Source organism: Glossina fuscipes, unplaced genomic scaffold (assembly GCF_014805625.2).
Source record: "Glossina fuscipes isolate IAEA_lab_2018 unplaced genomic scaffold, Yale_Gfus_2 0, whole genome shotgun sequence".
Lineage (NCBI taxonomy): Eukaryota > Metazoa > Arthropoda > Insecta > Diptera > Glossinidae > Glossina > Glossina fuscipes.
Window position 1 is genome coordinate 23427510 of NW_023998414.1, and position 14680 is coordinate 23442189.

The following is a 14680-nucleotide window of genomic DNA, read 5'->3' on the forward strand; positions in this document are numbered from 1 at the left end:
TACTATGGCAGCGTAGTAGTAATAAATACGAAAATTATTAAAAAAAAAAAATAAATAAATAAATAGAAAATTGCCTATAAATGCATGAAAAACACATTTAAACTCTATGAACTCATACATAGAACTAAGATTTTCTTTTAAAATGTAGCAAAAAAAAAAGAAAAAAAGATTAAAAAAAAAAAAAAATTACAAAAATACTTACTTTTATGGGAAATCTTCCAGGATAAGCAATAAAACGCATGCGTTGGAAATTCATTCACAGAAATTTCAACAATTTACACAAACAGTGTTTCTCTGTTGACACTAAAATACAATAGCGAACGATAGGAATGCATGCATGTTTTGAACGTGGGCATAAAAATGGAAAATAGCGGTATAACCTTTACATATATTATTTTACAATAAAATACCATGTTAAGTTAAGACTTTAGTCAGTTGGCTTTAAAACTTCGCACAACGTAAATCTAAAATCAAAGTCGTAAGAACGAATTTGAACAAAAAAAAATTAATTAAAAAATTATATAAAAGTAAAAGAAGCATTATTTATTAACAAACTGAAAATAATATTTATAAATTAATGCAAAATTTTATTTAATTAATTAAAACAAATACGCAAATATTTAGGCATATCTTACACTCGTAAAAGTCGAAAAAAATCAAAATTAACTTTTGCACGGAAATAAAGAAAAAGGAATATATAAGGTGTGTGTGTGTGTGTATGTGTGTGTGCGTGTGTGTGTGTGTGTGTGTGTGTGTGTGTGTGTGTGTGTGTGTGCGTGTGTGTACGTGTGTGTGATTTAGAAGCAATAAAAACCGGTGACATATTTCTAGTGTTGTTCTGATTGTAAACAATCGCGAATATTTGTCATGTTGAATATGTTTTTTGTTTGCATATAAACAGATCGGTTTATGATTTGTTGTCTTTTCTTCTTCTTCTTCTTTTTCTTGATTTAATTTCGGTGCAAAAAATTTCAAACATAACATAAAACATAACCACAAATATTCGTTGAAAATTGCTTGATAAACGGAAAGTGAAATCATATTTCAAAATATCTTGAAAAAGGTACTACTAGCGTGCACAACTCAATTGCGGGCAATTAAATTATCCGATATTGCTTTCTGAAATGTACTTTTGAAATTTTATTTAGACTATTACACTGATAGCAATTATATGGCAAGTACGTATATATGTACGTACATGTATACAAGAAAATAAATTTCAAAATCGCAATAAGGACATAAGGAAATCCTGCGAGCTTTTGCAATAAACAAAAATAACAAACAAATTAAATACAATTGCAACGATTTAACCAACAACAGTGTATCTGTCATCAGATACATTTGCAATAAATATTAATATATTTATTTCTTATTTAACCTTGTACTCTATAATCCGGAATATGCCTCTTATTGCGTTGTATAGATTCGCATAGAGCAGAAATCCTTATTGCACGCATAACTTTTGTTGCTGGTATTGTTGTTGTTTGTTTTTGTTTTTTTTTTTTGTTTTGTTTCTGTATTTTTCCCATTTATATGTATGCGTATATGTATGCGTAATTTCATTTCATGTAAGCGGGCTGGGTGTGCTGTGAAATGGACAATGTGTGGCAAAAGCATTTGCTTATGGCCGTTTAATCTTCTCGCGGTTATCTTATTAATATTACTACCACAACAGCAACAACATGTTGTTTGCTATCCACAACATGTTGCCATTTCATCATTATCGCCCTCCATATCATATGCCCCTATCACCGCCACCGACTCTATGGCCCGTTCAGCAACAGCGAAACATTCAACGTTTATTGAAAAACGTGAAGTCAATAACAACAAATTAAATGCAAACAGTCGTGCATATATACCATATGAAAATGATAGAAATTCAATTGATGATGCCTATCTGACTGGTAAGTATATATATATATATATATATATATGTATATATATTTGAATAAATAAAATTATTATAAAAGCATAATGTTGATTAAAAAAAAAAATAAATAAACATAAAAATAAAAAAAGTAAAGAAGTAAAGAAAAAATTATTTGATTTTACTTTCCACCGTGATATGACAACTTTCTGATTTAATTCGATATTTTATGTATAATTAAAAAATTAAAAAAAACAATTTTTTTTAATTTTTTTTATTTAAATGCTCGCTCACAGTAATGCGCTAATTAAGTAAATTAAAAACTTTACAAGGGCAATAAAGAATTTTAACCTGTTTACATTTAAATCGTAATAAGAGAAATCATTTTTGTTTTTAATTTTAAAGGGATGTATAAACAAATTTTAGAAGAAAAAAAAAATAAAATTCTCTTTTCTTTTAAGAGGAAATCAATTATTATTTACAAGAAATCAGGAAATTCGACTGTGATAAAAAGCTAAGCCCACATGCTAAAGACAAAATATTATAAGAGCTTAGGGAAAAGTGTTCCATTGATATGATCTCTTAAACGGAGGCTAAATCTAGGGAAGCGGACGACTTCATTGTCAAGATTTCTCTCACATAAGACTATTGTTCGCTTATTGACACACACCCAACCATTAAACTTTGTTTCACTAATGTCCCTGAAACTGAAGTCACCAAGACACCATGTGCGAAGTCGATTCGACTAGTGGTGGCGAATTCAAATCTCACATGTGTGGTAGAGTGTTCAATAGAGACGAGCATATATGATCTAAACTATCCGGCAGTCTTTAAATCCATACTTTGTACGCTTGCTAAAGCTTCAACTTGAAATTATTTTTATATCAAGTACTTAGTGTACTTGGAGTGAAATGATTTTCCCTCTGTAATTCTCCTGTTCAAAAAAAAGGCGATTATTAGACTATTAGAAAGAAAAAAAAAAAAAGAAGAAGACTTTTCACTGTCAGTCTGTTCCATGCAAATTGCACTTAAGCACTAATCACTGAACACACGATCCTAGGAATTAAAACAAACACTAAATTAATGAGAGAAAAAAAAGTCACTTTTATAAAAACTTTTATTACTAACAGACATGGACATGAAACAATTATCAATATATATATATATATATATATGGATATATGCAAATGAATAAGAGGAATATATATCTTTTTTTTATTCTGGCTTAAAACAACTTTTCAATGTAACTGTGCCAAAAGCCACATATCCATTTTCAGTTGATTAGTTTGGTTTCGCTCGTCAAAAAGAAAAAACCTTTATATATTTACATTAGTTACTCTTTTCGAGTATGCACTCTCCACGAAAATCATGTAAAAACGCCTCTCAAAACTTTTAATATAATTTGAATGTAATTTTTAAAAGTTAAAAGGTTGTTTTTTTTTTCCTTTCTTTAATATTTTACCTATTTAATCCGAATTAGTAAATGTTTGTGAGAACATTACCGAATAAGTAAAAAATAAATATCTCTTTCACCATATATGTATTTATACGCCTCGAAGATAGGCAACGAAAACAATTGTATGCAGGCTTACGAAAGTTTACTTTACAATTAGTTTAGGGATTAACGTTATAGAATAATAGTATTCGAATAGGTTATTAAGCTTATATTTAGATATCCAAAAAAATAAAAAATAAAAAAAAGATATATATATATCTATATATATATATATATATAGATATATATATCGACAAATCTGTAAAATAACCGAGTCTGCGGCAAACATTGTGACTGATCAAAAATTTCGTAAAATAAGTAAATCTTTTACTCATTCTAGAGTGAGAGACTCGTAGAATATTTTAAAAGGTATGAGTTTATGTAATATATGAAAGAATTTGCATAAAAATGTCTAACTGTCTATCAAGAAAAGCAAAGCAATCTTCTTTTTCATAAAAAATGTTTAAATTAACTTATCGATAATAAAAGTCGTAATTTATATATCAATAGTCGTGGGTTCAACTCTAGAGTTTTCAATGAAGCCGATTGACATAGATGCTAGCAGTGCTTTAAGACTGTAGTCCTACCATTCATTTCTCCGGCTGCGTTAATAATAATAATAAATGTATTGCTAAAATCAAAATGAAAATAATGAAAATTGTAAAAACTGTAAGAGAAGACGTTTGGAAACATGATGTCTCGAAAGTACATCTCTTTTCTTTGTTATAACAAATTACGTTTTGTAGCAATTTTTGGTATAAGTGTGTTAGTGTGTTATCTGAGAACGATAAAAATACCTCATCCTGTTCAAAACATCTTTCTCATTCTCATTCCTCGCAAGATTTTTTGCTATATCATCTGTCTGTGCTTTTTTTTACCCTTTTTTCTTTTTTTTTTTTTTTTTTTTTTTGATATGGCCAATCACTGAAGGGATTGTGTAACACGATAGCTGTCAAAAAGAAGAGAAGAAAGAAATAAGAAGATAGTGAACCGCAGGCTTGTGGGTGTGTGTGCTCAACCGGTAAGTGTTATTTTCTTTTACGGACTGAGCACTCACTATAGTTACGACCAAAGAAAACATTACCGCACTAGAGATTTCAACTCGCGAACACTGACTTGATGGCTGCGTCGCCTACCTTTCCTACCTTCTCGACTAATCAGTAGTACATAAATGCGAAATGGTAAAGAAAAAAAAATTATTATTCTATAGCCGAATTCATAATTAACATTAAAAATTACGTTGCATACTTCTGTGCGGATGTATGCGGACGCTTTTTCGTTCTTTGCTCGAAAGTGCTTGTAATGAATGGACATAAAGGCTTCTTAAGGATATTTTTTTAATGCTTATAACACAAGTTAAAAACCAAGATGTAAGATATTAACCATTAGTTCACCAGCAGGGATTTATTTCACACAGACATCGAACGTTTGGGAAGGGACTTCAAATTTCAAAGTAAAACTTTCTTTTATGTAATGAACTTTTTACCCCGTATTCTCGAAAGTTTAAAACAGGATTAAGGGAATAATAAAAAAAAAAAAAAAACAAAGTTTATACGGTGGCGATAACATTTAAAAGTCATCTTAATATTTAATACCATTTATTGAAGGAGAATTAGTTTCCTATTCATAGAAAGTGAATGCAGTCCTGACAGATGGCGATGAGTTTTAAAGCCGGCTTAATTTTGACTGGCTACCCGCCAGTTTGTTATAGAAGTTTCACAAAAGCTTTTAGAAAGTTATGTGCAGAGAGAAGCGTAAAAACCTTAAATGAAATGATTAGAAATTATCGCATGGTTCGATTGGTAGGAGTTGATTTTTGGTTAGCTTTAAAACTCAAAAGCGATCAATTTTTTGAATTTAAATATTTTAAAGTTTTTCATTGGTGCAAAAAAAACGCGTTTGCACATAAAAGCAAGACTAAAAGCCAAAGCTTGTCTTGGTTCAATGTATTTACACTACATATATACTAGATATGAACACCAAATTGAAATTTGTTGATTTTGTTGCGAGTGATTTACATAGGTGCCTGCTTATATCTGCAATCAAATTTCATATTGGAAATTAAAAGAAAATGAAGTCCGCGAAACGTGTACTGTATGTGGTACTACATGTTATTCTCTCTCTCTCTCTCTCTTTCTCTCTCTCTCTCTTTCTCTCTCTCTCTCTCTCTCTCTATCTATCTATCTACCTATCTCCGTCGTCTGGTTTTCTCATTTCCGCTTTTTTCCAATGCGGCACATTGTACTCTTGCTGGCATGCAGTGCAATGTAAACGCTAGAGGACATTAGACAAACATACATATATTTGGTATATTTGGCATTTGATATTGAACGACTACGCATATATATATGTGTCATTGCAAACGAACTAATATCCGAAAAAGCAAAATATTGGCTTTGCCGGTTACATAACACATTAACGGCATCGTCATAATGTGGTAGTAATATGTGGTTGAGCAAATATGTTTATTGCATAAAAGCTCTAAAGCACGTCATAAATTGTTTTACTTTCATTGCTATTGATCAAATGAATAAATATCATATGTATATCAATGATGTACGCCGTGGTTTGGTCTGCGGAATTGTGAGCCTTTACACAGACGCGTTCACAATTATTTTTATCAATTTTCATCATATCCTTCCTTGCACGTTATTAAGTTCATGATTGCGTTTATAAGTGGAAGCATTCTTCATTAATATAAGAGCGATTTGATTACTAGAAGTCTCGAAGATATTTCAAAATAACTTACAGATTATATAAATATATAAATTGAAATTGGGGGCGTATACGTTTTAAGACCTTCGAGCTAATAATCGACTAACTCATGCCTTTGCAATTAAAAAAAAAAAGCACGCAGCTGCATAGCTGAGTAGATAAGTGTCGCGATCACCAAACAGATTTCACTATATTTGATCGTAGTTACAGTGACACTGTTCAGTCGGTATGAAGGCACAAAACTTATCGATTGGACTTACAGGCACAAGACAGCGACCACTATATACACATCTTTTCTCTGACCATCATGAGGTAATACATTTTGATCAACAGCATATGTTGGTGAAAATGATAAAGCAGTGCAATGTATTGATGATTTTCACCTTTCTCTATATAAAATAACGGCTTTACATATACATAGACAGACGCTAATGATGAAATTGCCCGAAATTGCAGTTTCGACAGTCATTATTTTTGTGATTTGATTCGAAGAAATCTGCTAACGAAAGCCTAACAAACACTTTTAAAAGCTTATGGTGATGCTGCTCCATCGTATCCGAATTGTCGGCTTTAGTTGCAACGCTTTAAAACAGATGATTTTAATGCCAATGACAAAGAACGGTTTGGAGGATCAAAACAGTTCCAAGGCAAAGAATTGCAAAAGTTATTTGGATGAGAACCCGGCGTAAACTCTCAAAACGTTTTCGAACAGCTAAGCAGTTGATGAATCAACGAGACGTCTACCTGCGATGTGAAAGATTCAAAAAGAGGCAAACACGATGTCTCATGAATTGATCGAAAATGCAATTTCGAACCATTGCAACATCGTGGTTTCATTGCTTGCCAGACAAAAACAGAAGATGTTCCTGCGCCGTGTTATGACTGGCGATGAAATCTGTGTCCTATCACGACAATTCCAAGCGCAAAAACTCATGCGTTAATCCAGCAAAGCCATCCACATCGACACCAAAGCAGAGTATTCATGGCCATGAAGTTTTCTTGAAGTTTTTATAGTGGACCAGGAAGGTATAATGCATTTTTGTTGCTACAGATGTCTACTGACGTCAATTGAACAAAATGAACGATGTATTATTGTACAAAAGAAGCTCATCAATGGCGGTTAACAGATGCAAAATCATTCTCTTACAAGACAATGCTCGCCCACACTTTACAACAGTGATTAAGGATACTTTCGGGCTCTGGTACTCATTAGATATATAGCGCCTTCTGATTACCGCAATTTCGAAATGCTGTACAAATGTGAAAATTGCTGGATTTCGTTGTTTCGATGCGGCATCGCGAGAAAACTATTAAACACTTGTAGAAAATGGTGGAAAATATTTTCATTACTTACTCTATGTTGTGTCGATTTTTCTCAATAAATGCCTTTGTCTAGTGAAATAATGATCGAAATACATGCAAGCGCTTAATATAATGTAAATATATATATATATATATATATTTTTTTTTTTTTCAATTTGATGCGTATCCAAGATTCGTTCCTGCTTAAACGTAATTCTCGTACTTGTTGAATATTGAAAACACTTATGTAAGCACAATTTAAAAATCATTTATTGCACTTAAAGTTGAAACGTTAATAAGTTTGAGCAATTAATTGTGGAATTTATTTAAAAAAAAAAAAAAAAAAAAAAACATTCCTTACGGAAATATGTATAAAATTATTTTTTGATTTGAATGGAGACAGCTAGTCATCCGTCTCTCTTCCATAATTGACGTTACTGTCAGCCATTTATTTTGAATGTTATCCAACTCGGTAGCTCCTTTCATATTCAAAATTCTATGCTATCTCTAATGCATCGATATGAAGAAAAAAAAAAAGAAGAAGATAAATTTAAATAAATTTTTGATATTACAACAAAGGAACTGACACCACTTCACAAATCAACGATTCATAAATTTGTAATATTTTTCGACTCTAATGTGCAGTTTACATGGTTATGCTTAAATGCAAGTAAGCCTAGGGTGCGATGAAATGCGATTATGTTAAAAACAAATCGAATTTATACCAATGAATATATATATATATATGTACTGGCTGTTATGTTAAAAGCATGTATAATAATCTAAAATATATATACATATATATATATATATATATATATTTTATACATTTTCACATTTCAGTTCATTTAAAGGATATTAAAATATGTGTACAAATTTTTTATTTTGTGCTCTCATTTTGTATAAAAGAAAAATCATACCGACACGTACATATGTATAGATACAAACATTGTACTTAAGTAGATATAAAAAATATCATATTATATGATTTTTTATTTTTTTGTTTTTTTCTTTTTTTTAATAGACCGCGCGAACTCACTTAGCTTTACAGAGCGTGAAAAAGATCTCATATATAAATATGCTTACATATGTAGATTTGTAAATGGTTGTGGGTTTAAGCGTCATCGTGCATTATGTGTGTGCGCTTCGTTTTAAGTAGCGCATGAACAATATGACACTTTTGTTACAACGAAAGCAATTGCATCTTAAAAATGGATAAGAAAACTATAAAAAACAAGGAACTTGAAACAAACTAACCATCTAAGCAAAATTAAATTGTGCTGGAAAAGTTATGAGTTACACCTATACCTACATAAAGTAAAAAAAATATATATATATATGTATATATATATATATATATGTTTAATCCTTCACTTTATTATTTGTGACATTGTTCTAATCAATTACAAGACGACTTCGTGTCACACACACATGAAACATTATTATGTCTAAATAATAAGCTCTTAAGAAATTTTTTCCTAGAATTACGAGACTGCAGTACAGTGCGGTACAGTACGTAATGAAAGTCTTTCCATCTTATCTCGCTTTAAAATCTTCCAAAATCTATTGAATAATTTCATTATTTTCCTTTTTAAAGAATGCATTATGGCTTTCAAGCTATCTTTTCTTACTTTTCTACATATCGCAGTCTTATGGGAAAAAGGACTTTTTGCATTTCTCGCTGCTATGCTGCCATTTATTAATATGTATATATATATATATATACATTTCTATAATAAAATGAGTATAATTTTTTTTTTTTGATTACTTTTTAATAAGTAAATGGATAGAAAAATTTATTTATTTTAGATTTTTTTTTTTTAGTAAATAGGAAGTTTAAAAATTTAACAATTTACATAAAAATAAAGATAAACATATGAAAATAAAATTTATTAAATATATATACGGGCATCATGTGTGCAAAACTTGAAATCGTGTAAATAACATTTTCGTGAATAATTTATTTTCATTTTCGAGAGATGTGCGGATTGACAGGCACATAAAATATCGAAATATGAACGGCTCGCATAGAGTATAGTTGAAAGTTGGAAATAATTTTGCTTTTCAAAAATTTGAAGCAAACTGTTGCGAGGTTAAGATTCATGCAACAGTAATTTTAATAAATGTATGTCGTGCGCAGCCTTCTCACATCTACGGGCAGAGGGATAAATACGGAATATTTCCCATCAAGGACTCAAAATCAAACATAAGTATGTTCTTGTCTAGTGGCAAAGGGAATACATGAGTTATGTACCGTTATGAACGAATATTAAAGTTAGGAATCAATTACTTTTTCAGGTAAACTCATCCTAGAAATAGATCATTAGATATAGAATAGAAAATGTGTAGAGTGATTTGTATGGATATATAGCCACGGGACATAAGGTATACATACATAATTTATTTCTTTTTCTATTAATATTATTGTAAAGAATAATTTGGTTCAAGGAAAATATTAATCAAAAATTTCTACATAAAGCAAGTATTTACGTTTTTGAAAAATATTGAAAAAATTGGAAACACTTCAGCCCTTGGGGTGGGGAGCTTTAATTCAAGGAAAGAAAATATGTCGACCATTTCCTCATAAACATCTAAATAAATCTGTCTATAATCCCTTCAGTATTTCGCTTTGAAGCAACTTTGATTTCATCGTAAAAGGTTTTATTCCACTGTATTTGGGCGATATTTCCGATATTTCACTGGCTTTGCAACCTTTAGGACATCAGCTATTTATTGTAACTTTCCTGTCACGCCGTCTTTGTTTGCTGTGATCGATGTTACCATGAGCTGTTTTAAAATCAACAAACAAATCGCAGAGAAATTCATGTTTTTGACGAAGACGTGTTGCCATAACCCAATTCAAGCCAATACCAAAGCTTAGGCACTGATTATATACTTTTTAGTTAACTGTCTCCCATTTGAACGGCGTGCCTCGAAGGCCATTCTGCACTAAATTATATATGGCTTTCGAAACAGTTTTATTTGAAATTTATTTTATATTCAATGCCACACTGAATAACCAATACTGATGTAAAGTGTAAGCTGTTTTGCTTATGCCTGATTTGAGAGATTTGAGAGAGCGTTTAGCGTATCTGTTTTACATACATGCAGCAAAAAAAAGCTAAAATTCGAAAATACGACTCACCTAAGGCCCTGGATGTGCTGAGTTGAAGAGACAGAAAGCATCCAAACAATTAATCAAATTACTGAAATGGCAATAAATTTTTGAGATATCCTTTGCGGGTCGATATTTATGAAAAATAATACATAGTTTTCGTTAGAAAACTGGCACTTCTGGGCCAGTGAAAGTGACAGAAAACAATGATCAGTGCGTTATAGCCGTTGTAATAAAAACTCATAGTTGAATATTTTCCATCAAATTTAGAAAAAGAGTTAAAATAAATATTAAAGTTCAAGTTAATAGATTTTTTTAAACTATTTCATCTATTCAAAACTTAAATTTTAACGATAAATTCTGATATTTTATCTTTTTGCGTCTCCGGCTCTTAACTAAAATTTGAATGCATTTTTTAATCGAACAAAAAGTATGAAATTTGTTAAGTCTTTGGGTATGCGAAAGCAAAACGTGAATAAATGAAAAAATAAAAATCAGTTCGGTCAAGATCTATACTCAATTTTAATTTACTTTATTTTCATTCAACTAATGCTTTAATATTATTATCGCATGCTTAACACTCACTGACGAAAATGAGGGAGAATTCGTCAATCGGAAAACAAAAATCAACACTTTTTCTATCGTATATGTCGTCAATTTTGAACAATATACGGCAAAATGGAAAATTCAAATATGAAATGAAAAGAGAAGAAGGAGGAGGATAAAAAAATTAAGCGACCTAAATATTTATTAAAAAACTAAAAGCGAAACAAAAGAAAATGTTTGTTGGTGCAAAGCTTTAGTGAATATGTTTTTTTTTTTTTTCATTTTTCCATAGTGGATTTCAACTTTCTATGAAAAATTACTTTATAAAAAAAATTGTGTTGTGAAAAATATGCTAAATGAAAAAGAATCTAAATTTTGTACATGCAAAAACTATAATGAAAGTTATGCTTAGAGAGATAGAGAGATAGTTGCACGGATTAGTAGATCCCCAACACATATTGAACATAATTTATTTTGCATTATCGAGCTTGCCGCCACCACCGTTCGGTCTATATATATGTATAGATGATGTATGTATAGATGATAAAAATCGTACATGTTTTGCAATATTTTTTGTATTACGCGTCGCATACCAAATTCTGGGCAAAATAGCACAAATAAAATTTTACAAAAACAAAGGGGAAACTGGAATTTGGCCCTAGATAGCCTTAACAAAAGTTGTAGAAGACATGCATGTTTGCAGCTTGGCTAAAGGGTCGGCATGAACAGGTTTATACCAATCATATGTAAGGCAACGCAAAAATATCTTACGTATTTTGTGCGAAATAAATAGCATAGGCAGATAAAACTCTGTTTTTGCTCGAATAATATTAAAAAAAAAAAAGTCATCTTTACTTTACATCTTAGTTACGGATTAAAAGTGAATTAAAAGTGAGAATCCTAGGCTTAGCATACACATCGAGTGCTAGACTTAACAGGAAGACAACATTCTGCGTATGGTGCGACCAAAACAGTGCGGCCTGTTATTAGCCATAAAATCTGATGAAATGGTTAATCTCCAGTGCTATATTTTAAGTGTTTGTTCTTTCTTTGAAAAACGATCGAAAAAGCAACACAAAATCATTTTTGCACACGACATGGCTCCACCCATACGAAAAAACCAACTCGAATAGCCATACGCTACAAGCTCTGTAAATGGGCCTTACTCATCAATTTGGTGATAGCGCTTCATTTCTTACGAAAATGGCTCGACAACTTGTAGTATGCCTCAAAAACTCGCCCGATTTTTTTTTATTATTCTTTTTGACAAAAAATCTCTGAGCAGATACGTGCTAGAAATTGAACATCATAAAGTGTTTCAAATCGAACAGCTTCATAGTAGGATGTCCATATGAACGAGAATATTGTTGGAGATGTCATCTCTTGTCCTCAGCGTCAGACTGATCTGCCAATGTTTTTGTATCTTGTACGCTCTTAATATGGGATATTTAAAGGCGAAAGACTCGAATAATTTAAAAACTTGATCTTACACGCATTGCTTAGTTTTACATTTGATGAGGATTGATTATATTCAAAATCTTTGTCTGAGAGTCTACAGTGCCACGATTCTTCGACTATGGCCTTAAAAATGCTTGCAATAGTATTTGTATTTCATTTTTGTTGTCGCTGCTTTTATTGTTGTTACTGTTATTTTGTTAGTACCTATGAAACCGCAAGTGTAACATTTTGTTAAACAAAAAGCTTAGAGTAGTTTTTGTCTAAAATTCACTTCAAGACTCCTTTGAGACTTATGTTCCCGTTAAATTTGTTTAATCAACTAAGCAAATAAAAAGTTTGTCTTTGACTCATGAATTCCTTAAAACGAAACATTTTCGAGAATAAGTTGCTGATTTAATTATGTCATCACTGTTATATCTACAGTTTATTATACGCAATACCAGAAGATGAGAGATACGAAATATAAGAAAAAAACAAAAAAGTTAGATATTACAAACTTGATAAACGTAAGAAATTTGATTATTTAACCAAAATTTATGAATGATTACGTTAATGCAAAACATTTAACCTCTTAAAAACCTCTAAAAAATGTGCGTAATTTAATAATAAGATTCATATGACATAGTGATTCAATTCGAATAATCGAATAAAAATAGATATATTTAGATATAGCTATTAGTAAATTATTTAGGAGAAGAGGTACGCAACAAATTGTTAAAACTCTCTTGATTGTTTCTAATTAGATTAATTCTTTAGCCCATCTTCACACATAAGATTATTATCGCAAAAAAAAAAGAGGAATGAAAACGTTCCTTATGATGAGAGGAAAACTTTTATTATAGTTTCGTGAAGATTGCACCGAACGTTTACTATTATTATTATTATTAGGTTTTTATTTATTTATTTATTTATTTTTATTATTATTATTTTGTTGTTGTTGTTGTTTTCCCTATTCGACATGACGATATACAAAGTAGAACGAATACACGAGCAAGCAATTAATAAAAAAAAAAAAAAAAAACTTTTATAGAAACCTCAAACATTTCTCAGAGTTTACAATTTCCTTTTCCTCAAGCATCAACTTAATTCAACTAATAATGAACTAACTAGTTAAAGCACTTCATTTCTACTTGAAAAGTGCGAGTAGAATTCATCCTTCATTCTTTCAAAATTCAATTGCGCAACGAGTTCACCCACGTTCATAGCAACACATGTAATTATCAGATTTATCAAAGGCAGCTTTGACAAGCGGCTTATTTCAAAGAGACACACAAAGACGTTCTTTGAATCTATATAGAAAAGAAATATATTACAAAAACAAATATATTCTTTAACTCTAACATTCTCTTTAAACTTTAAAAAACCGAATAAACGAAAGCATGCGAATAAAGGATTTTTTTTTTTTTTTTTTTTTGTTTTATTTGCTTTAACCGCATCAAACATTAAGGTATTTTCTATGTAAGATATCGTTGGTTGTTGGAAAAATCTAAAAAATCAAATAAAACTTATATCTAAATTTTACCGAAAATAAATTTTTCATATAAAAGCGAACAAATGAAAACGAAGAAGAGAATTAGAGTCGGTTGTGACCGCATCCTTTATACCCATCACCGTCCGTTATTTTAGAAAAAAGTGGAACAATGTAAATTTGCATATCCTATAAAATTGAGTAGGCGTGATTGATTTTTGATATTCTTGCGGAATACTTTTTGTAAAAATAAAAAATTTTCAATTTACATCGCTTATCTATAGTAGTTTATTGGCAGCGAGCAACACATACGAAAAACAAAGGTGTTCTCAGTTTTGGTTGCATAGATGTGTCAGCGGTGTAGGCGTAGTATTTATACTCTTTAGCAAATTTATAATTCAAATCTTCTCCTCTTGACGGATACTATTAGACGGACATATAGACATACTTAAGTGTATTCCGAATTCCAAACTGGTCAAGAATTTATATACTTCATGGGGTTCAATTAAATTTTGATACACCATAGCATTAGGTAATTTTTGGTAAATTGGTAAATTTTCTCCAATTTTGTACAGGCATTGCAGATTTTTATTGCTTTTGAAAAACGGAGGTGTCCTCACTTGCCATAGTACTGCAAGCGTGTATTTAAACCGTTTGGATTCAATGGAATTCTGCATGCAGGAAGTTTCAATCTTTCTGCCAAATTTGAAGTCG

At 30.7% G+C, this 14680-nt stretch overlaps 1 protein-coding gene across 1 annotated transcript in view; it reads left to right on the plus strand.

Moving 5' to 3' along the window:
- Nucleotides 1–1499: 1499 nt before the first annotated feature.
- The window catches only part of LOC119632701 (probable serine/threonine-protein kinase DDB_G0282963), a 77250-nt gene continuing 64069 nt past the window's right edge, over nucleotides 1500–14680 (plus strand). The window contains exon 1 of the mRNA XM_038025791.1: nucleotides 1500–1904. Coding sequence (XP_037881719.1) covers nucleotides 1538–1904 — 367 coding nt within the window. The 5' untranslated portion in view covers nucleotides 1500–1537. The remainder of the gene's footprint in view (nucleotides 1905–14680) is intronic.